Source organism: Equus przewalskii, chromosome 15, assembly GCF_037783145.1.
Source record: "Equus przewalskii isolate Varuska chromosome 15, EquPr2, whole genome shotgun sequence".
Taxonomy (NCBI): Eukaryota; Metazoa; Chordata; class Mammalia; order Perissodactyla; family Equidae; genus Equus; species Equus przewalskii.
In genome coordinates, this window is record NC_091845.1 from 87727341 (window position 1) to 87740171 (window position 12831).

The 12831-nt window shown below is 38.9% G+C and overlaps 1 protein-coding gene across 1 annotated transcript in view; it reads right to left on the reverse strand.

Annotated features, from left to right (window-relative positions):
- Nucleotides 1–12831, reverse strand: part of DHX36 (DEAH-box helicase 36) — a 50593-nt gene that overhangs the window by 3263 nt on the left and 34499 nt on the right. The window contains exons 18-24 of the mRNA XM_070577669.1: nucleotides 8204–8377; nucleotides 7968–8054; nucleotides 6700–6783; nucleotides 3960–4059; nucleotides 3780–3870; nucleotides 1158–1278; nucleotides 297–449 (exon numbers count right to left, since the gene is read on the reverse strand). Coding sequence (XP_070433770.1) covers nucleotides 297–449; nucleotides 1158–1278; nucleotides 3780–3870; nucleotides 3960–4059; nucleotides 6700–6783; nucleotides 7968–8054; nucleotides 8204–8377 — 810 coding nt within the window. The remainder of the gene's footprint in view (nucleotides 1–296; nucleotides 450–1157; nucleotides 1279–3779; nucleotides 3871–3959; nucleotides 4060–6699; nucleotides 6784–7967; nucleotides 8055–8203; nucleotides 8378–12831) is intronic.

A 12831-nucleotide genomic window follows, 5' to 3' on the forward strand; every position in this document is an offset into this window, starting at 1 on the left:
ATTATACAAAAGACTGAAATATTTAATGAGCAACTCACTAAAGTGTGGTTATTAGTAGCCAACTGAAGTATAGTAAAGTTAAAAAATTCCATCACACCTAGCCATTCAGAATGGTTGGTCTGTAACTACCTCAAAAAACAATCTGGAAAAACTATGAATCGATTTCTCAACACTATTTGCTCTGTTGAAATAGAGCAAGAAATGTTTACTGTAACATATGTAACATTTGAAACGAAACCACAAGGCCACACACTAACTTGTAGGTAGACTCAAAGGCAATCATGACAATTAGTCACCTTAACGAGATAGGCAATTCTGGCTGGAGACTGAAAGACAATCCACTCATCCACAGCAATGGTTTCCTGATCCTTATCCTTCTGGATGGAAATATCTCCTCCAAAGAACAAGAGACAGTATGGAGAAACTTCCGTGCAGTCATACAAGTATATCTACACAAGGAGAATTAAAGCCCATTAATACCATGAGGAGGCTGAAAGGACGACGGCCACACAATTCAATACCATCACCAGCATCCATCTGTTAGTGCTTTCCTTCTAAAAGAGGTGTTATCCTGCTCGTGTAACTACAGAGATTAACTCTGATGAAATACCATTTAAAATGAGCCATTCTTCATTAACTCAGAGAACACAGGAGTTTTATATTTTTGTTTCAATTCAAACAATAGCATGATTCTTCAAACAAAATATTTTCTGACAAAACCAAAACAATAAGGTAGCTAAAATTATTTTTATCTATATTTAAACAGAATCCCACTTAGTATTCTGACCAATACTTTTAAGGTATAGAGACATGTCAACAAAATTCTTTGTATAAACAACTATATACCATAAAATGCCAGTATTGCTTGAAAGCAGACTCTGAAAGAAAATTACGCAAATCAAATAACTGTCCCAATTAATTAAAATGCAACAATCCATGATGACAGACCTGCACATAAAAAGTAGAGGTGATTTGCTTTCAGGAAGTTATAACACATGTCAGGAAAAAAACCTTTATTTAAAGAGAAGTTTTATTTATTTTATGTTTAATTGTGAAATTTTATTTATAATTTTATCTACCATCATGGAGAGCATACACTTAGAAAACCACAGCCAGACTGACACTCGGACGCACGCTGGTTTTCGACGTTCACTTACGCTGCTCGTGCGCATCTTCAGGTGGTAGATGAGCCAGTTGTAGTGAAACTCGGTTTGCTCCACGTTGACCGACTTCGGATGAAGAGCAACTAGTCCATCGGTTTTCGTGTAAACCTTCACCCTTTAAAAAGTTAAAATGTCATTTGTTAAAAATAATTCTGGGATATTCTAAACAATTCCAGAATCTAAAAACTCCACAGATGAGTTCAGTTTATTTTCGCAATATAAATTTACAAATTTCATTTGAGGAAAGAGGAGAATTTTATTTTAATACAACATGGAAAAGTATCAGCTAAATATGAATATTCTCTAAATCATACAACAGATCTTCTTCTTGCAGGTATAATTACTCAACATATTAGAAAGTTGACAGAATATTCCTTAATTGTGTTAATACATACTATACTCCTAAAGGATAAAGAGTGAAATAAGTATGGTATAATTCTAAGTGATTCGAACGAAGAGAATAGCCTATTTTACTGTCAGTCAAGATACTGATAAATAGCCCTCAATTTACAGAATAATTTTGTGAAATGATCAATTAAAAAATTTCACAGCTTATGCACCCAGAAAAATATAAAATAAAAAATTAGGAATTTTGTTTAAAAGAGACTTTAGCTACAAGTGATTTTAAAAAAACCTATTCTAAAATATGTTTTAAATAGTTCGTGTTCACTCAAATCCTCCAATTTCAAAACAGGAATACTTGGAAAAAATGTACTTTGACACAGCTCAGTTCAGTCTCTGCCTTCCTAGGATTTTTTCTCTGATAGTCATAAAAATTTTGCCTCAATCTGTAGTCTTTAATTAAAATTATTCAACAGGGAGATGTTTGACAGTTTATTTTTAAGCAGTCAATGGTAAATACCTGTATTAGACAACAGCATAAAAGCTGCTAATCCATTAACCCTTCCTATTTGTTTTTAAGAGCATTTTCTCATGGTTCTAGAAATTCATAATACTTCTACCAAAATCATAAATCAGAGTCATGAGTCATTATTCAGAATAAAATCAGAAATTATTTTTCTGCACCACACAGTCAATTTGACCAGGGCCATCCTGCAACCGTACATCACAAGAGCAGTAGGTGCTGGCAACCCTTTTCTGCACAGGACCAGAGAGAAGACAGTTTAGGCTTTGTGGGTGCAATGGTCTCTGTCACAACTACTCAGCTCTGCTGGCCTGGCAGGAAAGCACACACAGACAACACGTAAACGAACAGGTGTGGCTGTGTTTCAATAAAAATTCACCCAGACAAGCTTTTCACCAGTATGCCGAAATTTGCTGTCCTCTGGTCTACACCAGAACAAAGCACCAATCCAAAGAGAAGTATATTTTTTCATAAAGCCTCCTAGGATGGCAGAGGGATATATAAAATGGTTTGTCTTTCAAAGATCTCTCTGTGAAGTGTCCTGTGAAATTAGGGACAGATATGAAGAACTGGACAAAGTACTGATGTCAAAAAAGTACCCTGGGTCACTTAAAATGTGGATAATCCAGCCACCACGAGTAACATTCACGTTACCCATATACCTGAGAATAGGGCTCCCCGACCCCAGCGTCTCTGACATGTTGACGTCTGTCTTGTGGGCGCTGTCCTGTGCGGGGTAGAAGTGTAATAGCATCCCTGGCCTCTATCTGTAGATCCTGGTAGTACCCCTCAGTTTATAGCCACCACAAATGTCCCGGATGGTGCCAAGGTTGCCCCAGCTGAGAACCACCACCCTAGAACACTGTCTGTACTTGTTTGAGGTCTATATTTTTTCATGTTTATAATCATGGAGTATCCAACTTTTCATTTAACATGAGTTCAAATACTTTGTTACTTCATAGACTGTTTTTACACCCTACTAACAGAAATGCCATATAATACGATACTATAAAACCATAATTTCCCCATTGCTACTAGAATTCTATGTTGTTTACAATACAGCTTTTAAAAAACCTTAGGAATTACTTCCTAGGACACAGTCCTCAAATTAAAATAGTCATTTATGAATGCACTGGACCAGTGCCTATTTTAATGCCTGTTGATAGGTCATTCTAATCTAGAGTGCCTTCCAAAAGGGTGACACCAATTCACACACCACCAGCCACTCGTGACTCCCAGTTTGTTTCCTCACCAGAACGAACTCATTTAGTAGGCAAAAACATGCCTTGTTGTTGTCTCCAATTACCACCGAGGCTGACTCTATCTGTATATATATTTAAAAGTTATACTTTATTTCTCCAAACAGTGAAATCACCACAATTTTTATTCAAAGAACTAAATTACAAAATTACCTGTTTTATAAGAATAGAGAAAAAAAGTCCTGAAACAAAATCTACTCTAAGCAATGTCATCAGGCACTGGTTTTTAAGAGCGGCTCACTTTTCCCACATTGACGCTGGTATTCTATCTTACTGATGTTCTCTGTGAACAGACTCGAGGTGTGCACTGTGAGGAAAGCGCTGCCTGTGTTAATACAGTCTGCCTTCCCTTAAAGGACCAAAAGTAAACAACAAGAATATGGCTCAAATATGAAGAAGAACAAATGTACAATATAAGCCCTGATGAATTAGAGGATTTCAAAAGTTTAAGGAGAGAATAACAAAGAATTCATAAAAATCTTCAATGCTTACATTTTTCTTTTTTTACCCAAATTTAGTCGGAGTTTAGCAACTTTGGGATATAAACCAGCACAGATGACAGCCTTAATTATCTTCTCATTATCTATTGGGAGTGGGAAGGTAGAGAAAAAAGTAAAATACTGATACAACAGACAGCAGCGAGAAGTTACTTACAGTGTGTCTCTGCTTTACCTGAATTGACATTAGACTCGGGATCTTTGGGATCTCGACTGCTCACAAAGCCAGCTCCCAGCAGGTGCTCAGCAAACTGCCCCTTCATGTTATGCAGCATCTAGGGAGCAATGGCAACACACAGAACTAGAACACCTTTTACACAGATTTACAGGGTTATAAGGCAAGTACTCAAATAAATTTAGCTATAAGCTTCCCCTACTATATAAAAAACTTTTGCAAAAATGTGATGTTTTAGCACAGGGGATGGTAAACTATAAACTCTGTAGAAGCCCGTTTCCGTCAGTGGCGTTTTATTAGCATGCAGCCACGGCCGTTCCTCCAGAGATGACCCAGGGGTGCTCTGCACCAGCAAGGCAGAGGGCAGTGAGTGCTCAACACAGACCACAGGGCCCGCAGCCGCACTCACTCACTGCCTGCTCTCTCACAGGAAGGGTCTGCTTACTGTGGGGAATAACACTGATGTTCAGGGATCTGTCCATTTTGCAAGAAGACTAATATAATTTTGAAAATTGCTCTTCACCCCGTATTTTGAAAAAAATACAGAAAAGCATAAAGAAAATAAACAACTTCCATATTTCTCCTACTGAGAATTAACCACAGTTAACTGGCACAAAAGCTTAGGACCTGTTTTTTGTTGTATTTTTAAGAAAAATCACTATTTGGGTGAAAATGATGTATGGTTCATTCAAGTAATAAAGTACAAATGAAGAAGCTTCCCTAACCGCAATACTGTCAGAAGCATCATTGCATGTGCACTGAAAGAAGAATCAGATAGCAGTGCTATCCTAACTATGGGGTAACAGCATAGAAGCTGTTTTTATTAAAGTGTTCAAATTAATTTTAGTTCAATTTAAAGAAGTTAAACAAATGAAACTTAACTAGACGACTCTTACATTTCATAATCACAAGAGATATTTAATAAAGGATCCTTGTAAGCTTAAAGGAAGAGATGATGGAACATAAAGCCATCTGTACGTAAGTATATATCCCTTTTATCAACTGGGTCACTTAAGCGTCCCCACCTAATTTATCTTATAACTCACTCACTAGGCCGCCTCCTGGTTATATTACCATTATTGTTACTGTTCACGATAATAACCTTTACATTCTATTCTGAATCCTTAATTCCCAAAACTGTTTCATTGTATATTTGGACAATTTCAATGTACACCATTTAGTACGCACTCTCCATCCCTGAATTCTTTTTGATTCATCTCTTAAGGAGCATTTCACTGTCAGTGAATTTTTCAAGAACAGCTCATGGGTGCAGTAGTTCAAGTGCTTTCTTGAACACCTGTCCTTTGTCTTTACATTTGAATTAATATCTTGACTGGATATGATATTCTCAAATAACACTGAGATTCAGCCATCCTTTCATAATTATGGTTCATTTCCTTTTTTTTTGTTTCAGGGAAATGTTCTTACACATCACTGAATACATTCAATCGCACTTTCACTATCCACGTAGAGGCACCGACTACCTTCAGGATAGAGGAGTCCTCTCTTCCTGTCTACAAGTTTTTTCTGTTTTAATTTTCTTTTGTGGCTACGTCTATAAACTGTGATTATCTCAAGCCCTTCTCTAAGGGCAGGAGTTTGCTTTAAGGGCTGTCCATTTTATTCCTTGTGATTCTTTTGGTCTTCCACTTGTCTTCCTAGATCTTCAGTCTCTTCATTCATCTGACAGGTGTACAGTCATGCGCTGTGTAACGACGTTCGGTCAGTGACAGACTGCATACACGATAGAGGTCCCATAATATTAGCACATACAGCCTCAGTGTGGAGTAGGCCATACCACCTAGGTTTGTGTAGGCACAAATGATGTTCTAGGATGTTCGCACAATGATGAAATCGCCCAACAACGCACTGCTCAGAACGTATCCCCACTGTTAAGCATGACATGCCTATGCTTTCTCATCTTTGTCTTGGTGAATTCGTATTCTTACACTGTTCCAAACTATACAGAGCTGTGAGGTCTGCTGAGATGTGCTGCATTCCATTCTTTGCTTTTCATTCCTTTGGCTGTGCTATCTTTCAGAGTTGTCATGACTCTTCTTTTTGTTAATGTTTGGGAACTTTTGATGAAATATGCTAGATCCTTGATTCTTTCACCCCCTTGTAGATTTGTTAAATGTCCAGTACCAGGGTTCAAGTCACACAGAGGGTACATGTAATGAGGAAAGCAAGGATATGACTACTCCCAGTGGCTTGAGATCACTTCTCCCAATCAGTGTAGGGTCTCAAGTCTGATGTGCATCTGCCCTATTTATTATTTACTTCCCTCTGTTTCACAAATCCCTCCAGGCCAGTGTTTTCTCACTGCACTGAATCAGGTAAAGATACCTACCCGAAGGTTAAAGCAAAGATACTCACCCTATTTGATATTTGAAAATAGATTTTAGGAGTGTTAGGGAAAATTTTCAGGTTGAGTCACCAAAATGGCAGCTAGAGGGTGGGGAGAGGAATGGTCCCCAAGACCCACTGTGCTTTCCTGGGGATTCTGGACCCTCGCTTCTTTGCTTAGCCATTAGTTTTTGTTTATTATATTATACATCTTTTCCTGTTCTGTTACAGTGGACTCAACAAAGATTCCTTCTATTATCCTGTATAACGATTCTCCTTCGTAAGACAAATGCACACAATTAACTTTTTGCTACAGATCTAACTGTACAGAAAAGATAACCTATATTCTCTAATCCAACACAAATGAGAATGATTTCAAAACATTCGCCATTACCTGCAGAGTGTTTGAAGACAGAAAATACTCCCAGCAATAGTCTTTTTCATGTCTGAAACCACGTCGTCTAGCTTCCTCCCAGCCCTACGGGCAAAGAAATGAAGAAAACTATCAAGATTGTTCCCCAAAGATTGCTTACTACTTTATCTTTATTTTGGTACTAATTTAACCTTCTACTAATATTTCATTTTCTTTGTAAAAAATTCAAAGAATTTTGAAATTTACAAACTAAAAACACACAAAGTCCCCATGATCCTAATCAGAGATTACCACTACTGAATTTCCAGAGCTTTATACAAATAAGTACCAGTTCTATAGTAATATATTGTGTATTTCACATAAAATGGCATCATCCTTTACATATTAATCAAAAAGAGTACTCTGTGGAGCCAGCCCTGATGGCCTAGTGGTTGCTCCACTTTGGCAGCCCAGGTTCGGTTCCTTGGCGTGGAACACACCACCCGTCTGTCAGCAGCTATGCTGTGGCGGCGGCTCCCACAGAAGAACTAGAAGGACTTACAACTAGAATAAACAACTACATACTGGGGCTTTGGGGAGGAGGGAAAAAAAGCCAGGAAGATTGGCGACAGATGTTAGCCCAGTGAATCTTTCCCAGAAAAGAAAAAAAAGTACTCTGAGGAACAAATTGCAGTGCCACATATTTCCAACTTTACAGATTTTTTTTTTAGCTAAAGAAGGGGAAATGGAGAAAAAGAATGAGCTCAAAGGGAAAAAACAGGTCAATTTCTCATAATATGTAGTACTAAACTGAGTCTAGAACTACAGTAAAAAAATGCTGTCTCTATAAACCAACTCATATTTAAATTTTGCAAGAATGTTCATCCTCAGATAAGCCTGGCTTTAGGAGCAGAAAACGTCTGTATTCTGAACAACATGCCTGGTTGTGACACTCCATGCAGATGTTAAAGCTGCAGACAGCAGCAGTTTATTAATCAACAAAGAGAGACCTTCTGTCATGAACGCCAGTAAGACAAAAGATATGAGTAACATCAAATAAAACTATAAAATAAATTGTTCACTTGTTCTGTTGTCCTCAAAATACATATAGACTTCTGCTCTTAAAGGGTAAATGTAATAGGTAGACATAAGGAGCAATTACAAAACTGAAAAATGGTGTACATGTTTTTCAAACGTTCACCTAATTTCAAACATTCTCACAGTAATTTACTCCTGATACCTATTATAATGCAGATTTTAAACAGTTAAATACGCTCCTATTCTGTTATCAGCTTTTCACTTGAATTTACCTCAAATGCATTCACAACAGTCAAGTGGTCACTTTTAGTATCCTTTGCCAATTCTTTTCTTCTTGCATCTGCGATCTTTTCTTTTCCCTTAAAAAACAAACAGGAAAGCAGGTTAAACTGCTCTGATGGTATATAATAGAGAATGGCATTCTGATAAAAAGCCAATGAAAAATGTGTCTAAGCAAACAACTACTGTGTCTCTAAAAAGGTCTGGCCTTTGTCTGTCACTTTCTTACCAATGGAATGACAAAGGGATCTTTGAAGCTGAGACTGGCAGCTATGGTGAGCACTGGGTCTAGGCAACAGAACAGAGCTCCAAACAGAATCATTTTTCCAATGTGTGGCTCAACTGGTAACCGTGCTAAATGGACTCCAAGAGGCGTCAATTCTTCTTGTTTATCCAAAGCGTTCTGTAAAATGAGGGTTTACATGTAAAACAGTGTAAAGTATCACATTTAATGCTATTTTAGCTTGCTTAAAAAAAAAAAAGACAGGCCACTCCTTTCTTGTGTCCTAATGCCTTAACATTGCTCAGCTTTAGGCTTCTTCATCAAAACATAAGTTTTAAGGTCAGCAAAGGTTAGAAATTTATTTAAATAAAAACAAAACTAATCCACAACTTGCCTTTACTGTAAATATTAGGAGAAAAATGAGAGACATAACAATAGCAAGACTTCAATGAAATTAAAAAAAAAAAAATCACCCAGTAAAGTACAAGCACTATGGGGAAAATAAAACAAAAACAGGAGGTACTGTTATCTATTTGGAATATACAATGCATAGCCCCTCAATTCCAGTAGCTTAGGAGGCATGCAAAACAACAGCAAGATATTAACAAACATATCTAGAACCGATCAAAATGGGGATGGCTTCAGCTCTGATGACCTAGGTAATTTGGTACAATCTCCCCACTGAGGACAGCTAAAGGAGCTGCTTCAAGACACTGAGGAGTTACAAAACAATTACAAGTCTAAGATTCAGGGAGGGACAGAAGCCCAAGGAGATGAGCCCAGCGTAGGGGCTTCTTTTCCTGGCAGAAGCAAGAAAATCCTCTCTGGAGGAAATTATCATCATCTCAAGCTTCAAATTTTTATCTACAAAGAACCCTGTAAGAGAATGTCTGGTACACAAATAAAATAAGTAGGCATACAAGAAGATTTGAACAAAAAAGTAAAGAAAAATATAACCTCTGGGTCTCATTAAACAAAGACTTCTACTAAATATTTATGGAGGACATAATCTGGATCTTACAAAAGCAACTCAGAGACTAGAACAAGAGAAAACATATCATACTCCCAGCTTGTTTTGGAGCCTAGTAGAATCTTGGTACCTACCTGACACGGACATTTGGAGAGAGGAAAACTAGTGAGTAATCTTACTCATGAGAAACCCAAAATAAAATAATGAAAAGTGAATCCCACCAAGTTAAGTCTGTTTCAGGAATGAAAGGTAGTTTAACATTAGAAAAAAACAATGTAATTCAATAAATTAAACATGAAAAATCATATAATCTCATTACAGGAAGAAAAGGTGTGTGATAAGGTAAATTATCCATGCATGATAAAAATCTCCTAGTAAACTAAATATAGAAACTCCCTTAATTTGATAGTTTCTACAAAAAAATCTCTAACAAACATGCTCAATGAATTGACACCTTTTGCTTTAAGAAGATGAACACCAGAATGCATACCAAACAGCTCAACATTGTACTACAGGTCCTAGATGATTGGAAAGGAATAAATAAAACTGTAATTATTTATAGATGGGTCTATGTATGCAGAAAAACATCTACATATAATTATTAGAATAAGTGGGTTTCACAGCATTGATGAATACAAGGTCAATATTCACAATTTACTTCTGTGTATCAGACTCACAAGAAAATGAAAAATTTAAAAGTTAGAACATAATCCAAAAAAAAAAATCACTCACCAAGAAATAAATCTTCTAAAAAGTTCTATAAAACCCCTATATCTAAAACCCTGAAACACCAAGAGAGATTCAATACGTAAATCAATGGGATGGATTGTGTTCTTGTTTGGTAAGACTCAACATGGTAACTAAGGCACCAGCTCGAGAGAGAAATACAGACCGGTGCAGTAAAAAAGAACCTATGAACAGACACCAATCCAGAGCCACCTGATCTATGACCAAGGCTGCAAAACAAAGAGGAAAGCACAAACTGCTCTGTAAGTGCTCACTCAACTGATCTACATATATGAAAACTTTGACTCCTCTCTCACCTTACACACACACACACACACATCAAATGCAGAAGGATTATACATCTAAGTGTGAAAAACAAAACGACAAAGTCAAAATAATATATTTTCATAACTCCAAGGTAGATAAAGACTTACTAAAGGACAAACACCATTAACAATAAAGAAAAAGACTGACACAGAAATACTTAAACATGTGCATCAAGAAACACGGAATACTGAAGAACGTAATGGCCTCATGTAACAGGCTCAAATTTAAAATAACCAAACGGTCTTCCAGTAATCACAGAGTAAAATATGGTAAAGAAATGAAAAGGAATCAAGTATAGCTAGAAGAAACAATGCAGATGAATCCCACAACGCTAAGTGAGAGAATCCAGAACCCAATTTGCTCTCCAACCTCCCCCACCTTTGTGAGTTCATGTAAAGTTCACAAAAGAGGCCAAATAAACTAAGCTCTTTATAGAGATGTACACTTGCCTGGTAAAACCACCAGGAAAAACAGCAGGAGATCACATCAAAGACGTGAGGGAGGTCACCTCTGGGACTGAGGGACAGAGCAGTGATGGGAGAGGGTAGGAGGTGGGCCTTTAGGATACTGGGAACATTCTCACTTCTTGACATGAGTAATGAGGACATATTTGTGAGAAATCATTAACCTGGACATTTTTGGTTTGCACGTTTATCTTGTATGGGTATGCTGCATTTCACAATAAAAACATTTTTAAAAACATGGGTTTCAGACCTTACCTTGTTGGCAAGGATTTGATGGCCTTTCCACAATTTTGTTGCTTGCAAATTGCTAAGTAAAGACTGAATCTTAGGAGAGCAGTGTCAAGATAGCGGCGTAGGTGGACTCTGAACTCACTTCCTGCCACGGACACAACCAATTTACAACTACTCTTGGAAAAACGCCCCCTGAGAGAGAACTGAAAACTGGATATAAAGAGCCCCCACAACGAGGGGCAGTGCTGACTCAGGTGGCAGAGGCCAGCCTGGCCGGGAGCAATCCTAAGGTACATAGCCCTCCCTGGAGGAGCAGGGGATCTGAGCAGGGAGCTTTGCCACAATAAGCAGTTTCAGGACTCGGTACAACTAAGACAAGTGTCATAATATCTGGCTCTGCTGGGTATTAACAACAATGGAGAATGCCCCCAGAAAAACTACTGGACATAAAGGAAAGAAAAGTCTGCTCTTAAAGGGCCCAGGCACAAATTCACCCATTTCAGAAGAAAACCTAAAATCACCAGAAAGGTGGACAGTCCTTTGGTGAAAAGAGACTCACTTAATAGGCTCTGGGTGAAACTTGGTGAGAGATGAGACCTCCCAGGGTAATGAGACATTGGTGGCAGCCATTACTGTGACCTAGTACAGGCGTGCTGGGACAGATGCTGGCAGACACCATGGGAGCTCTTCTCCTGGCCTGTTACTGCAGGGGTCTGCCCCACCCACTAGAACCCAGATTTGATCCAGCTCAGCCAGGGCAGGCGGCCCACCCTAGGGACTGGCCCCACCCAACAGCAGGTCCTTGGGCAACTTGTGGGACCACATAGGTGGAGTATGTGGGGCCTCTGCAGCAAAGTGAGTGGGTCCACCTCGGCAGGGCAGGGCATGTGCAAGGGCCAGAGCAGGCACAAGGGGTAGGCCTGTGTTGGTGGAGTGTGTGGGGCCTCTGCAGCAGAGTGAGTGGGTCTGCTTCAGTGTGTCGGGGCATGGGCACAGAGCAGGAAGGTGATGACAGGCTGCGTGGGCCTGCAGGCAGTGAGGCTTGTCAGATGCAGCAGACTTGTGCTTCTCAAATGGCCACATAAGGGACTGGCCCTACCTTCAAATGCCTGAAATAATTGTGTGCTGCCACGCCTAGGGCCAGCCCCACCCAGCTGCCCTCCTAGGCCTCCAACAATGGTGAACCCGAGCCTAGCAACCAGCCATGCTGGTGGCCTACTCATTTAACAGAAAAACTGCAGCAGGAATGTGCTGTTTAGACCTCGCAGCCAACCACGCTGAGGCTCCCCATGCCCAATAAAGTGACTGAAAGGACTGGAGACCACACAGGGGACACTCCTGGAACATTTGGAACTGGTGACGAGAGGGAAGCACATGGCTGGGCCTCATAAGGCATCTCTTACATAAGGCCACCTCTCCAAGATCAGCAGATATATCTGACCTACCTAATACATAGATATAAGCACAGAGAAAGAGGCAAAATAAGGAGACAAAGGAACACATTTCAAGTAAGGGAACAGGACAATTCTCAGAAAAACAACTAAACTAAGCGAGAAAATAATCTACCTGACAAAGACTACAAACTAACAGTCATAAGGACACTCAATGATCTTGGGAGAAGAGATGAATACAGTGAGAACTTCAACAAAGAACTGCAAAATGTGAAAAAGAACCAATCAGAACTGAAGGATACAATAGTGGAAATGAAAAATTCACTAGAGGGACTCAACGGCAGAGTAGATGATACAGAAGAATGGATCAGGAAATTGGATGAAAGACGACAGGAAATCACCCAAGCTCAACAGATAAAAGAAAAAAGAATTAAAAAGAGTGAGAACAGTCTAAGGGAGCACTGGGACAACATGAAGCACACTAATATTTGTATTATAGGTGCCCCAGAGGGACGAGAGACAAAC